The sequence below is a fragment of the Peromyscus leucopus genome, chromosome 5 (genome assembly GCF_004664715.2).
Source record: "Peromyscus leucopus breed LL Stock chromosome 5, UCI_PerLeu_2.1, whole genome shotgun sequence".
Taxonomy (NCBI): Eukaryota; Metazoa; Chordata; class Mammalia; order Rodentia; family Cricetidae; genus Peromyscus; species Peromyscus leucopus.
Window position 1 is genome coordinate 107,417,300 of NC_051067.1, and position 15,133 is coordinate 107,432,432.

General features: G+C 39.6%; 1 protein-coding gene across 2 annotated transcripts in view; it reads left to right on the forward strand.

The window, feature by feature from the left end:
• Ctcf (CCCTC-binding factor) overlaps positions 1–15,133 on the forward strand; it is a 47,534-nt gene that overhangs the window by 19,383 nt on the left and 13,018 nt on the right. For both annotated transcript variants that reach the window (XM_028854384.2, XM_028854385.2), the window contains exons 3-5: positions 7,695–8,484; positions 8,949–9,119; positions 12,384–12,517. In XM_028854384.2, coding sequence (XP_028710217.1) covers positions 7,704–8,484; positions 8,949–9,119; positions 12,384–12,517 — 1,086 coding nt within the window. In that variant the 5' untranslated portion in view covers positions 7,695–7,703. The remainder of the gene's footprint in view (positions 1–7,694; positions 8,485–8,948; positions 9,120–12,383; positions 12,518–15,133) is intronic.

The window sequence follows — 15,133 nt, forward strand, 5'->3', positions numbered from 1 at the left end:
GAGTGTAGTTCCCCGAGGAGTAAGGGAGAGAGGGCTGATTTAGACTATTGGGTTAGTTATTGATTCAGAGGAGGGATTCACTTCTGAGAAAGCTAGGCTGAGGAATCCTCTGCTTCAGGAGACGCACTGAGATTTCTAAGCAGTATCAGAGATTGGTTGCTTGTTCCTTTATGTGTTGTTTCTCTGTAAAAACAGAAGCTGTTTCGTTGAGACTTCAGTAGATTCTGATGTGCATGGCTGTAAGTCCCATGTGTTCCTTTGATTGAGTACTGTCAACTCAATTTCTTGGCAGTACAATTGTTTTCAATTTATATTCCTTTATTCTGGTTATTTTCCTACCTGGGTACAATTCAGTGACTTCTTTTAGATTGGATTTCTTTTTCTTTTTCTTTTTACTGCAATATTTAATGTTTGAAGTTTTCAGATTCACAACAGACAATTGGTTTTTCTGTGTTCTTCAAAGTATGTGCTACAAAACCCCAAGGAGGGGGGGTGGCTGGAGACGCTTGTAGAAGAAAAAATTTCCTCTGTGAGTTTAATTGTATTTTATTTTCATTAAAAACAAAAAAGCAAAACAGTGGCATCCAACTCACTGTAACCAAGGCTTACCATTAACTCCTGGTCTCTTCTCTCCACCTACCAAGTGGTAGGATTTCATGTGTGTGCTGCCATAGAGACTCCTTCATTAGATTTTTACTGGGGATATTTAAATAGTCTGGGATGATGTTCTCTGACAGGGCTACCATTAAACATTTACCACGTGGGAATTATTATCTTTTCTAATGCTGTCTGTAACATAAATAGGGACTTTTTTTGTTCTTAACTCCAAGCATTTCGATTATCACTCTTGTTTGCAAGGTTACTAACTTTGGAGCTTCTGTGATTTGGAAAACTTTTTTTTTTTTTTTAAGGCAGCACTTGGGAGGCAGAGGCTGGTGGATTTCTATGAGCTCCAGGCCAAGCTGGTCTACCTAGCAAAACCTAGGCCAGAAAAACCTCTACATAGTGATAATTACAATACCATGGAAGCTGAGACAGAATTATCTGAAATAAAAAACAAAAAAGGAAGAGAAAAGGCTTAATACCTTTTATACCAACAAAGGTATAAAATTGTCTAGTCATGACTTATAGTGTTCCTGTTGAGACCTTAGAGGTTATTGTTTCTCAGTCAGAATACTAGATTTTACTGATTGCTGGCACACTCGTGTTTGGACATGTTAAATTTATAGATAAATTATAAAGTCCCACAGATATCCCTTTGACTCCTACCCTTTATGGTAACATTTTATTATATTTTTCTCCGCTGTGGTGAAACAACTAATAAGAGATCTTTGTATTAAACATTATATTATTTTGCTCTTAGATATTTAGAGCAAAGGGTAATGAAAATAGATAACAGCATTACAGATCAAACTGGCTACCTAAGAATGTGGTTTTTATCATTCTTATTTTTATTCCACTTATGTGGTGGGCTTTGTTGAATGGTCCAAAAATAAAGGTTGCTAAGTTGAAGGTATAGGTCAGGGGTAGTATTCTTGCCTAGAGTGTGGAAAGCCCTAGATTCTGTCCCCAGCACCACTGATGAAATAACTAACATGAGTGAGTGAGCGAGCAAGCAAGTGATTGATGGATTGATTGAGATTGCTTCAGGCCTGGCCTTGCAGTTTTTGCTTTTATTTTAAACTTGAGGAAATAGACTTTAGTTCTGTTTTGTGTTTTTTGACAGGGTGTGTTGCATGGTGTTACCTGAAGTAACTTAAACAAATGTTCATTCACCTTAGTAAACAAATATGTTCATTCACCTTAGGTATGGTGCTAACCACAATCCATAGAAATTAATCCTCTTAGTTTGAGTTCTGTGAACCAATTGGTGAGTTTATTGGGGTTACTTACAGGAACATGGGTTACTCAAAGACACCTATGTGACCAAAAGGCCCCCCACAGAACTCCTGTTCCTTGCCCAACTTTTGAGGGCAGCCCTGCTGAAAAGTTTCTCCCTGCCAGTAATTATGCACTACTTATAGAACCTTGAAGAGGGAGCTTATAAATCTTTTAACTTTCTGAGGTTCTTGAGCCATTAAATCTCATGAATTTCCTGAGTCTTGTGTTTCCTTAGCTTCCTTTGTCTTCTGAGACTCCCTACTCCATCATGGATTTCTATGATGCTTCAGTTGAAAAAAATAGATACATAAGTTTTCAAATAGCCCAGGCTAGCCTTGAAGTTGCTGTATAGCCAAGGCTGACCTCAAACTCCTCCTGCTTCTTCCTCCTGAATAGCAGGATTACGATGTACATCACCATACCCAACTATTTTGAAACACTATCAAGCACAAAATCATGTGCTTTATTTTATTAGCAGACACATAATAAAATGATGGCCTCAGAACCTCAGGAAACTTTACTGTCCTATGAATGAACTGGATCTGAAGGAAATGAGAAAAGCAACAAGGAACAGAACAAGGAGGGAGGTGACAGAATAGTGTTTGGGTGAAAAGACAAGTTTTGTTGTGTTGGTAGGTTTTTTTTTGTTGTTGTTTGTTTGTTTTTCTGGGTTGTTTTTGTTTTTGTTTTTTTTTGCTTTTGAGGAATTACTGTTTTGAAGCAGGATTTCTCTATGTAGCTTTGGCTGGCCTAGAACTCGCTATGTGAACCAGCCTAACCTCAAACTTACAGAGATCCACCTGCCTCCCAAGACTGGGATTAAAAAATTGTGCAACACATGTTTTACTTCGGGTGGGAAGGAGGCCAGTACTGGGATTGAATTTAGGACTTCATAAGTGCTAACCAGGTGCCTTGACAGTGAGCTGTGTCCTCAGTCCTCTTTTTCCTCCTCCTTCTGAGGTAGGGTTTATAACCTTCAATTCTAACTTACATGAGCATTTACTTTCAGCCTGGTCACATTACCTTTCTCCAGGCTTAGCTTACTTTACCTTGAACTCTTCATCCTCAAACAGGTCATGGCTCTTTCTCTAGGTTATATACTCCCTTCCCACAATGCTAGCACAGATACAGTGCCTGCACAGAGAATTGATGAAGTACATCTCTAATAAAATAGCAAAAGACTAGAGCAAGAACAAAAAGTGCTTTAAATTGTTGTTTAGCAATAACCTTTTATATATACTTGTGGTTTTTGTTAGGTAACAGTATTACTTTAAATTACATGATTCTCAGATTCATTTTACTATTAGTTGTTTATTTTTAGATTTATTTTATGTTTGTGGGTATTTTTCCTGCATGTGTGTTTGTATACTAGATGTAAGCTTGGTGCCTAAAGAGGTTAGAATAGGGAGTCAGATACCCTGGAACTGGAGTTACAGCCAGTTTCAAGCTCCATGTGGGTGTTGGGAACTGATCCCAGATCCTCTGGAAGAACAACAGTACTCCTAACCAAGGAGCCATCTCTCCAGATCCCCATTTTACTCCTTAAAATTTTTTAAATTAACTTTTACTGTGTGTGTGTGTGTGTGTGTGTGTGTGTGTGTGTGTGTGTATGTGTGTGTATGTGTGAGTATACCATAGGACATGGAAAAGCCAGAGGACAATTTGTATGAGTTGATTCTCTCCTAGATACTACATTGGTCCTGGGCATCAGACTTGGGTCATTAGGACTGACAGCAAGTACCTTTACCTCTGAGTCATCTCACTGGCCCATTATTTTACCCTAGATATTCCCGAAATTTAAGAGATAGAAACTGGAGACAGGCATGATGGCGGAGGCAGTCAGATCTCTGTAACTTGAGGCCAGCCTGGTCTATATGGTGAGTTCCAGGTCAACTAGGGATATATAGAGAAACCCTGTCTCAAAAATGAGCAAATTTATGATAGAACATGGTGACCTTTTTTTTAATTAATTAATTTTCTATTATCAGCTTGATACAGTATAAATTCTTATTCTAATACTGAAATGTTTGATTGAGGCTTGCCCAATAATTGAGTAAAACCAAAACTTATTATAAGCCACAGTCATCCTAGGGTCCCCCCTGCTATATAGCCTCCCTGGTTCTGTGGGTTGCAGTCTGATTGTTCTTTGCTTTATGTCTAGTATCCACTTATGAGTGAGTACATACCATGTTGTCTTTCTGGGTTTGGGTTACCTTACTCAGGATGATATTTTCTAGTTCCATCCATTTGCCTGCAAATTTCATGCTGTCATTGTTTTTCCATTGTGTATATGTACCACATTTTCTTAATCCATTCTTCAGTTGACTGGCATCTAGGTTGTTTCCAGATTCTGGCTATTTCAGATAATGCTGCTATGGACATAGTTGAGCATGTATGTTTGTGGTATGATTGAGCATTCCTTGGGTATATGTCCAAGAGTGGTATGGCTGGGTCTTTGGTAGATCGATTCCCAATATTCAAAGAAACCGCCATACTGATTTCCACAGTGGCTGTACAAGTTTGCATTCCCACCAACAGTGGAGGAGTGTTCCCTTTGCTCCCCATCCTCTCCAACATAGACTGACAGTGACCCTTTTAATTCTAAGCACTCAGAAGTGTGAGGCAGGAAGATGAAGTTTGAGGCCAGACTAAAAGAAATTAAATATGATGGAAGAGAGAAATGGAATTATTACTCAATGAATATAAAATTTCAGTTATATAAGATGGATTAAGTACCTCTAGAGATCTATACAAAAACAATACATGCACTTAATAATAATATAGTATTGTGCACTTTAAAATGTTAGGGTAGATTTTTTTTAAAAATTATTTATTGTTGTTTTGTTTTGCTTTTTTGGAGACAAAAGTTTCTCTGTGTAAGAGTCCTGGCTGTCCTGGAATTCGCATGGTAGCCTCAAACTCCCTGAGATCCACCTGCTTCTGCCTCCCAAGTGCTGGGATTAAAGGCGTGCGCCACCAATGCCTAAACATTTTTTATCTTATTAATTTATATATATGGCTGTTTTGTCTGCATGTGCATCTGTGCACAACTTGAATGCATGATGCCTTTATAGGCTAGAAGATAGTTGGATCCCCTGGAACTGGAGTTGGAAATGGTTGTTAGCTTCCAATGGGAATTGAACCTGGATTCTCTTGAAGATCAGCCAATGCCCTTAATTACTAAGCTAGCTCACCAGCCCCTGAAGAATAAGTGTTCTTACCACCAGGGGCGAAATGAAGAGGAGAAAGAGGATGATAGCAATACAGGGACATTTTGGATATATTTAATGCTTTGATTATGGGAATGGTTTCCTAATATATGCATGTCCAAACTCATAGAGTAAGCAGTGTACCCATAACTTTTTTTTTTTTTTTTTTTTTGGTTTTTTGAGACAGGGTTTCTCTGTGTAGCTTTGCGCCTTTCCTGGAACTCACTTGGTAGCCCAGGCTGGCCTCAAACTCACAGAGATCCGCCTGGCTCTGCCTCCCGAGTGCTGGGATTAAAGGCGTGCGCCACCACCGCCTGGCCAAAATTTTCTTTTTTTTAAGACATGGTCTCCGAGTATAGCACTGGCTGTCTTGAAACTTACTATATAGTCCAGACTGACCTCAAACTCACAAATATTCTTCAGTCTCTGCTTCCAAAATGAAAGTGTAGGCCTGCACACTCAGCCATTATATCTGAACATAAAGTGGTGTGTTTGGGTCTCATGTTGCCCAGATTGTCCTTGCTCGTTATGTAGTTGAAGATGGCCTTGGACTTTTGATCTTCTTACCTCCACCTCCAGAGTACTGATTTTACAGGTATGCACCATGATCCTCAGTTTTTATTGAGTGCTGGAATTTAAAACCAGGTTTGAAAGAGAGAGAGAGACCGAGAGTATGCACAGGTGTGAGCAAGTGAGCACTCAATTGCTTTCCACCTTATTTTTGAGACAGGGTCTCTCACTGCACCTGGAAGTCATCTATTTGGTTCACCTAGCCAGTGAACCCTGGGATCCTCCTGTCTGCCTCCCTGACTGTGTGATTACAGGTACAAGCTGCCATGCCCAGCTTTTCATGTGGGTGCTGGGAATCAAACTCATGTCCTCAGTGGCGCTTTACCAACTGAGCCATCTCCCTAGCCCACACAATAAAGCTTTCTGGAAAAACAGTATGACAGAGTAGGATATCTAAAGGAGAATTTAGTAAAAACAGCAAGGCACAAGGCCCTGGATTTGACCCCTAGAACCATAAAAGCAAGCAAACTTTTCTTCTGGTGCTTTATAAATAGATATAAAATGTACTTTTTTTGTTTGTCTTTGTTTGGGATTTTTTTTTTCCCTTTTGGAGACAGGGTCTCACTGTGTATCCCTGTCTGTTCTGGTCTAGCCTTAACTCAATGATTTGCCTGCCTCTGCCTCTTTAGCGCTGAGATTAAAGCTATGCACCACCACACCATACTTCCCATGATTTTTTTTAAGTAACGTTTTGTTTTGTTTTGTTTTGTTTTGTTTTGTTTTGTTTTGTTTTGTTTTGTTTTGTTTTTGTTTTGTTTTGTTTTTGAGACAGGGTTTCTCTGTGTAGCCCTAGAACTCACTAACTCAGTAGACCAGGCTGGCTTGCACTCACAGAGAATTGCCTGTCTCTGCCTCCCGAGTGCTGTCATTAAAGGTGTGCAACACCACCACCCAGCTTAATTAATTTTTTTAATTGGCAGAAAAAAATTGGTTGTGTACAACATTTTGAAATATCTATGTGTTGAGAACTCTTTAAATTAAACAAATTAGCATATGTATTGCCTCACTTAATTGTGGTAAGAGCACTTAAGTAAGTAGTCCGTTGACTATTTTCTGTATGTTGTATAATAGCTATCTTGAACTTTCTTCTTGTGACTGAAATTTATTTTTTTTACTAATGTGCCCCAGATGTGTAAGTTTTAAACTAGCTTTACTGATAATTTTTAATATAATTAAATGTCCAGAGTTGAAGTTTCTAGTGTCTAGTGTCTCTTTGTTGTGATTGATTCTCATTGTGTGACCCAAGCTAGTCTCAAACTTGATCCTCCAGCCTCAGCTCTGCAAGTGCTAATTTTATAGTTGTGTGCCACAATACCTAGCTCTAGCAATTTTTTGTGGTAGAAGATTGACTTGTGCCTTATATGATTTCATCTGATACCATTAATGATATCCCACCCCAGTAATAACTAAAACATCTCTAGACCTTGCCAACTGTTTCTGGAGGCTTAGTTCCCTTGGATTGAAAACTTGAGTCTATAGGTTGTGGTTCAGTTTTCCCATTTTGTTCTTTTGAAAATTTATTTTCATCAGCCGGGCGGCGGTGGTGGCGCACGCCTTTAATCCCAGCACTCGGGGAGGCAGAGCCAGGTGGATCTCTGTGAGTTCGAGGCCCAGCCTGGTCTACAGAGCGAGATCCAGGAAAGGCGCAAAGCTACACAGAGAAACCCTGTCTCGAAAAACCAAAAAAAAAAAGAAAATTTATTTTCATAAGAAACCAGAATTAATAATGATTATTTCTCTTAGACTGAACTTCACTTCTGCCGTATATTTTAACACCCACTGCCACCAGGTTTCTGTTCATTGGGAGTATGATCTAGAGTCTTGATCAATTTCAGATGTTTTGTTTTGATTGGCAAGATTTATAATGTAGGTGATAGATTTTTTTTTTCTTCCATCCAAAGAGTCAGATATCTGTTGAACAACCATTGATAGATGCCTAATTCATTCACCAAGGAGTTTTTAGTTTAAAATGTGTATTGTTTTATTTGGGAAAATATTATCTTAAATAACAATTTGTGTTCTTCCTTAATAAAGGAAGGGGAAATGGAAGGTGAGGCGGTTGAAGCCATTGTGGAGGAGTCTGAAACTTTCATTAAAGGAAAGGAAAGAAAGACTTACCAGAGACGTCGGGAAGGGGGCCAGGAAGAAGATGCTTGCCACCTGCCCCAGAACCAGACAGATGGGGGTGAGGTGGTCCAGGATGTCAACAGCAGTGTACAGATGGTGATGATGGAACAGCTGGATCCTACCCTTCTTCAAATGAAGACTGAAGTAATGGAGGGTACAGTGGCTCCTGAAGCAGAGGCAGCAGTGGACGATACCCAGATCATAACCTTGCAGGTTGTAAATATGGAGGAACAGCCCATTAACATAGGAGAGCTTCAGCTTGTTCAAGTACCTGTTCCTGTGACTGTACCTGTTGCTACCACTTCAGTAGAAGAACTTCAGGGGGCTTATGAGAATGAAGTATCTAAAGAGGGCCTCGCAGAAAGTGAACCGATGATATGTCACACCTTACCTTTGCCTGAAGGGTTTCAGGTGGTGAAAGTGGGGGCCAATGGAGAAGTGGAGACACTAGAGCAGGGGGAGCTTCCTCCTCAGGAAGACCCTAGTTGGCAAAAAGACCCAGACTATCAGCCACCAGCCAAAAAAACAAAGAAAACCAAAAAGAGCAAACTGCGTTACACGGAGGAGGGCAAAGACGTGGATGTGTCTGTCTATGATTTTGAGGAAGAACAGCAGGAAGGCCTGCTGTCTGAGGTTAATGCAGAGAAAGTGGTTGGTAATATGAAGCCTCCAAAGCCAACAAAAATTAAAAAAAAAGGTAAAATGAGTTTATCTGTAATGGTCTTATAAAACCATTTGGGGATAAAGGATTAAAGGATACAACAACCTGTATGCAAACTATTTTGTTAGATTAAATGCCCTTTTTTTTTTTTTTTGTTTTTTGTTTTTTTAAACATATAGCAGATACCTGGGCTTTTAATCAGTACAAAAGAAAGGTTTTATTTGTGTTTTTACATATTGAATACTGGTTTTGTTTTGTTTTTTAAGTCATAAAGAGAAGTGAGTATATTAATGTTGTGAGTTAATTACTTAGATTGACTTGGATTATAAAAGGTTGATAGGATATAATTGTAGTTTGGGATTAATCTAAAGCACTAGATTAATGTAGACCAGTTTGGCTTTGAACTCAACAGAGATGCACTAATGTCTGTCTCTAGTGCTGGGATTAAAGGCATACACTGAAGCACACTATAACAAGTATATGTTTTGTTTTGCATATAGGTGTAAAGAAGACATTCCAGTGTGAGCTCTGCAGTTACACATGTCCACGGCGTTCAAATTTGGATCGTCACATGAAAAGCCACACTGATGAGAGACCACACAAGTGCCATCTCTGTGGCAGAGCATTCAGAACAGTAACCCTCCTGAGGAATCACCTTAATACACACACAGGTGCTGGATATAAATGTGGGGCTACAGCATAACAAAGGTTAAAACATGGTTTTTAAACTATCCAGGCTTACTGGAGGAGGAGATTGCAGAATGCTATTTTTTTTTTTTTTTTTTTGTTTTTTGAGACAGGGTTTCTCTGTGTAGCTTTGCGCCTTTCTTGGAGCTCACTTGGTAGCCCAGGCTGGCCTTGAACTCACAGAGATCCGCCTGGCTCTGCCTCCCGAGTGCTGGGATTAAAGGAGTGCGCCACCAACGCCCAGCCTATTTTTGTTCCTCCTTATAATATCTGTGGTTTTTTTTTTTGTTTTGTTTTTTTTTTTTTTTGGTTTTTTTTCGAGACAGGGTTTCTCCGTGTAGCTTTGTGCCTTTCCTGGAACTCGCTTTGGAAACCAGGCTGGCCTCAAACTCACAGAGATCCGCCTGCCTCTGCCTCCCGAGTGCTGGGATTAAAGGCGTGCGCCACCACCGCCCGGCTAATATCTGTGGTTTTTTACATGACAAAATTCATAAGGACTTTTTATCATTGTGTTGCTGAGGATTTAACAGTGACAAGAAATGAGATCCTAAAGTCCAAGGCAACCAGTGAGAAAGAACTCTAGAAGTAAAATCCTACCTATGTTAAAACTGGCTTTCTTTTTGTTTGCTTGTTTCTGGTTGGTTTATCTCAGAGAAGGTAAGTTGTTTGAAACTTACGGATAGAGAAGTATAAAGATCATTCTGGAAATTCATTTATTGTTTAAGTATAAAATAGTCTTTAATACAGTGTTCTGATATTAACTTCATGTTGGGTATGACCAGATTCCAGTGAAGTGACTGCATACTAGACCTCTCTTAGACTCTTATGCTGGCAATTTTTATGTCAACTTGAAACAAACTGTAAAGTTATCTGAGAAGAGAAAATGCCTTCATTAAGATTGGCTTTATGGCCGGGCAGCAGTGGTGCACGCCTTTAATCCCAGCACTCGTGAGTTCGAAGCCAGCCTGGGCTACCGAGTGAGTTCCAGGACAGGCTCCAAAGCTACATGGAGAGAGAGAAACCCTTTTTTTTTGAGGAGGGGGGGTAGGGGGAGATTGGCCTTATGCTATCATGTGAGGCCTTTTCTTAATTATTCATATGGCAGGGTCCAGCACATTGGGTGATGCCACACCTAAGCCAGGTAGGAAAGCAGGCTGAGGGGCTGGAGAGATGGCTCAGAGGTTAAGAGCATATAGGCTGCCCTTCCAGAGGTCCTGAGTTCAATTCCCAGCAACTACATGGTGGTTCACAACCATCTGTAATGAGATCTGGTGCTCTCTTCTGTCATGCAGGCATACATGCAGGCAGAACACTGTATACATAATAATTTTTTTTTTTTTTGAGAGAGAGAGAGAGAAGAAAGCAGGCTAAGCAAACCAGAGGGAGCAATCCAGTAATTATAGTTCCTGCCCTGACTTCCTGTGACCTGAGAGTTGTAAGCTGAAATAATTTTGGTCATAGCATTTTATCATAGCAGTAGAAACCCTAAGACTAAGACAATTCTTGTCTGGAGGCTTTATCTTTTTAGCCTAAGTACTTGGTTGTAAGTCCTCTCACCCAAACAGTGTTTTTTCCATATTCTCTACTTCATTCAGGGTAGGTATTCCTTTGTCTTTAAGTGGTGACTATTGGTTTTGATTTGATACACTGGTTGTCAGATAAATTAGTCAGTTTTCTTTCTTTACAAGTCATATAAATTAGATAATTAATGAATTGTCTATTGCTTTACAAGTAGTATGCTATATATTAGGATATTCTTTGTCACCTAGTCACGTTTTAGCACACACTTACATATAAATGTGTCTAGTACTTTGAAGAAACAGTATTCTTCTTTGATAGGATTTGTCAATGTTTAGGTACACTGTACTTTTTCTTGCACTGTACTTCAGCTTTGAAAAGTTCGTTCTGTGGTTATCCAGAACAGATTTGGTAAAACTTATTCATGCAGTTATCCAAGTCTGCAAAAGTCAAATGCATATATTCTAGAGTGCTACTTCATGGTCAAGAATGAGCTTTTCACTTTCTAAATGTGCTTATATTGCATTCTAGCAGGCATTCTTTGGGTTGTTTGTTTGTTTTATTTAGATAGGGTCTCTCTACATAGTCCTGGAATTCACTCTGTAGACCAGGCTGGCATTGAACTCACAGAGATCCACCAGTGTCTGTCCCTAGTGCTGTGATTAAAGGCATATACACCGTGCTCAGCTTCTAAGGGATGCTCTTGCCTATAAACTTATAGCAAATGAAAAATGACTTGGTGAACATGGACCTTGAGCAGAAGGACATAGGTGGTCATGTTGTACAGTCTGATGGTCATCCCTGCTCCACAACAGTGTCTGCTCCTTTAATAGTTGTCAGGATGGTTTCCACAGAGACAGAGCTCTTTTCTTCCCTCCGTAACACTAGGATACAAAACAGAAGTTATGTTTTGACTACTTTGTTCTGAGGTGAATGCTGCTTTCCTTCTACTGCAGGCCAGAAGGGGGCACCAGATCTCATTACAGATGGTTGTGAACCACCTTGTGGTTGCTGAGAATTGAACTCAGGACTTCTGGAATAGTAGTCATTGCTCTTAACCTCTGAGCCATCTCTCCAGGCCTCCACCAGATTATATATACTTCATAGAAAGAATTCCTTCACTCTCTCCTAGCTCAGTGGTACTAAAGAAGCAACTTTGATGAGTAAATAAGCATTCCATTCAGTTTTCTTAATTACTGTCATTTTTCCAGTGATACTTCCCTCTTCATACTTAATCTTTTTAGAAAGTCATTTTTGTAGTTGGGCATGGTGTCTTGTAAATCCTAAGCATTTGGGAGGCTGGGGCAGTAGGATTAAGAGTTCGGGGCTAGCCTGGGTTATATATATTTATTGAGACCCTATCTTTAAAAGAGAGAAAGAAAAAGAAAATTTCTGCAGGTGTCTCCTGGAGCTCTTGCTATAGACCATGCTGGCCTCCAACTCAGAGATCTATCTTCCTTTGCCTCTCAAGTGCTGGGATTGAAGGCATGCATTACCACTACCCAGCTGAGAAGGATTTTTCTATTCAAAGGCACTGGATTCAAACAATTAGCAGAAACTAAGTTTAGCATGTGTTCTTACATCTTAGGGACTGGTGCTGAACATTCATTCAAGCCTTCCTGTAGCTTGTAGAGCTCCTTTCAACTTAAGCAGCAGCTTTGAGTCACACATTGAACCCTGTCATTACTGCGTGCCCTTAATTCTTTCTTCCTGTTATCCCCTCCTTTTAGGTACTCGTCCTCACAAGTGCCCAGACTGCGACATGGCCTTTGTGACCAGTGGAGAATTGGTGCGGCATCGTCGTTATAAACACACCCATGAGAAACCATTTAAGTGTTCCATGTGTGATTATGCCAGTGTAGAAGTGAGTGTCTAGTTATTTTTTTAGAGATTTCTTAGACTTTTTTTGTGTGTGTGTGTGTGTGTGTGTGTAAAAATACCAATTTTTCAGGGCTGGGCGTGCTAGTTACTTACTTTTTAATCCAAGCACTTGGGAATCAGAGGCAGGTAGATCTCTGTGAGTTCAAGGCAGCCTCATGTACATAGTGAGTACCAGGACAGCCAGGGCTATATAGAGAGACCCTGTCTCAAAAAAAAAAAAAAAAAAGATTCTATATATTAGTACAAGAAGATGCTCCCATACATTGAAGAAATAACTGTACCCAAGTCATTTAAAAATGGAAGGTTTGGTGTGTATCTCTTCAGTCCTAACATTGGGCAGGCTGAGGAGTGTGAGTTTGACATTGCCTTGGACTGGGTATTGAAATACACCTAAGACCCTGTTTAATGATCACAATGATGGAAGTGTGGGGTTGGAGCTATGGATCAGTGGTATACTGCTTGCTAAGAGCAGCATTCATGAGGCTTTGAATTTGATTCCCATCACTTAGAGGAAAAGAAGGAAGGTAGGAATGGTTATTGACTTCATTAATTGAGTCTACCTTATTACCAAAACTGGAAAAGGATACTACCAAAATGGGGGAGGGGGAGTTGCATGAAATTAGTAAGCAACCAAATCTGATATTATATTGAAAAATAATTGGTTAAGTATGTCCAAAACAAGAATAGTTCAGCAGTGTATGTTACTTTATAGGTAGCTGGAAAAGGGACAGTATAATTCAATTCCCACCACTGTGTGAAGTTCTAACAAGACTGGAAAAGCCAGAGTAAATCCGTGTTAATTAACTCTGAATCATGAAAGTGATCCATCACGCCTATAATCACAGCACTCAGGAACTGAGACAGGTGGATTGCTGCAAGTTTTAAGCCAGCCTAGGCTGTAGAGTGAGACCCTGTCCAAAAAAAAAAAAAATCTAGCATCTTAATGCTACTGTTTTGTTGTTGTATTAAAAATTATAGCTAATTAGGGCTAGAGAGATGGCTCAGAGGTTAAGAGCACTGGCTGTTCTTCCGGAGGTCCTGAGTTCAATTCCCAGCAACCACATGGTGGCTCACAACCATCTGTAATGAGATCTGGTGCCCTCTTCTGGTCTGCAGGCAGAATACTGTATACATAATAAATAAATAAATCTTTTTTTTTTTTCCTTTTTTTAAAAGAATTAGTGCTTGAGGAAAATAAGTATATTATAAATAGGAAGACAAAGTTATCATCCTCTCTTTTCTTTTTCTTTTTTAATTATTTGAGACCAGGTCTAACTACTCATGTAGACCAGGCTGGCCTGGAACTCAAGAGAAATCTGCCTGCCCGCCTCCTGAGTGTTGGGATTAAAGACCTGTTCTCCACACCAAGCTGTTTGGTTTTTTGTTTGTTTTCTTTCCTATTTATTTATTGGGGTGGGGAAGCATTTCTGCCATTTCTGTGAAATGTGAGGGTCAAAGGAGAACTTCCAGGAATCAGTTTTTCCTTCAATCATGTGGCTCTTGAGGGTCAAACTCAGGTCATCAGCAATTGCATTTGCCCACTGAATCATCTTGCCAATCCCCCAAAATACCATTTCCTACAGACTTTAAAAAAAAAAAACCTTAGAGAATATCAGTGGTATTAACTGAAGACTTTAGAATAGGAAGAATTAAGTGAAGAGAGACCAGATATAAAAGTATACAGAAATAAAAAATTTTGTGCATGAACCAATGGTTGAACCTTAAGCAAGAACTCGACTAGTGGACTATCTCCATTCTCCACACGTCTTGTACTAGTGTACAAGTTGTGTATCCCTTATCAGTGATCCTTGACACTAAAGGTGCCTTAAGAGTTCTTCCAGGTTTTGTTTTTGGTGGTTACGGGTCTGGGGGTTAAGGTTTATTTTTAACTCTGTATGTGTGTAATGATTGGGTAAACAGGAATGCAGGTACCTGCTGGGGCCAGAAGTTTGGATCCCTAGGAGCTAGAGCTGCAGAGGTTGGCTGTGAGTTACCGTGAACCGAGAGTGGGTCCTTGGAAGGGTGGTGCACACTCTTAACCACTGAGCCATCTCTGTAGCCCCCCTTGTTTTATATTTTAGAGTATTTGCATAAATATATTAACATCTTGGCAAAGGGCTCAAGTCTAAGCATAAGCCTGTGTACATGAACTGAAGGTAATTTTATGTAGTTACTTATGGTGTACCTATGTTTTTTACTGAGACCCATCACATGAGATCAGTATCAAATTTGCTATTGTGTCAGTTCTTAATTTGGGGGGCTTAGTGTAGCTCAGTGGTAGAGTATCAGGCCCTGTATTCAATCCCAGCACTGTTGAAAAGAGAAGGGAGTAATAATAGTTTTAGACCTCTGAGTATTTTTTTTTTAACTTCCTATTTTCAATTGGGAATAGACATCCTGTACTAAGAATAATAGGAACTGTGAAACTTTACAATGCTTCTAATTCTGATAGTAGTAAAATGACTTAAGTAACAGTAAAAACCGTTTCTGTGATATCTTTAGACAGAAAAGGTTACAATTTTTTCCAAAGGGAATGAATAAATTAAGATTACAATTTGATCCAAAATTTTACCAGCAGAATAAATGTGAATGACAAGTT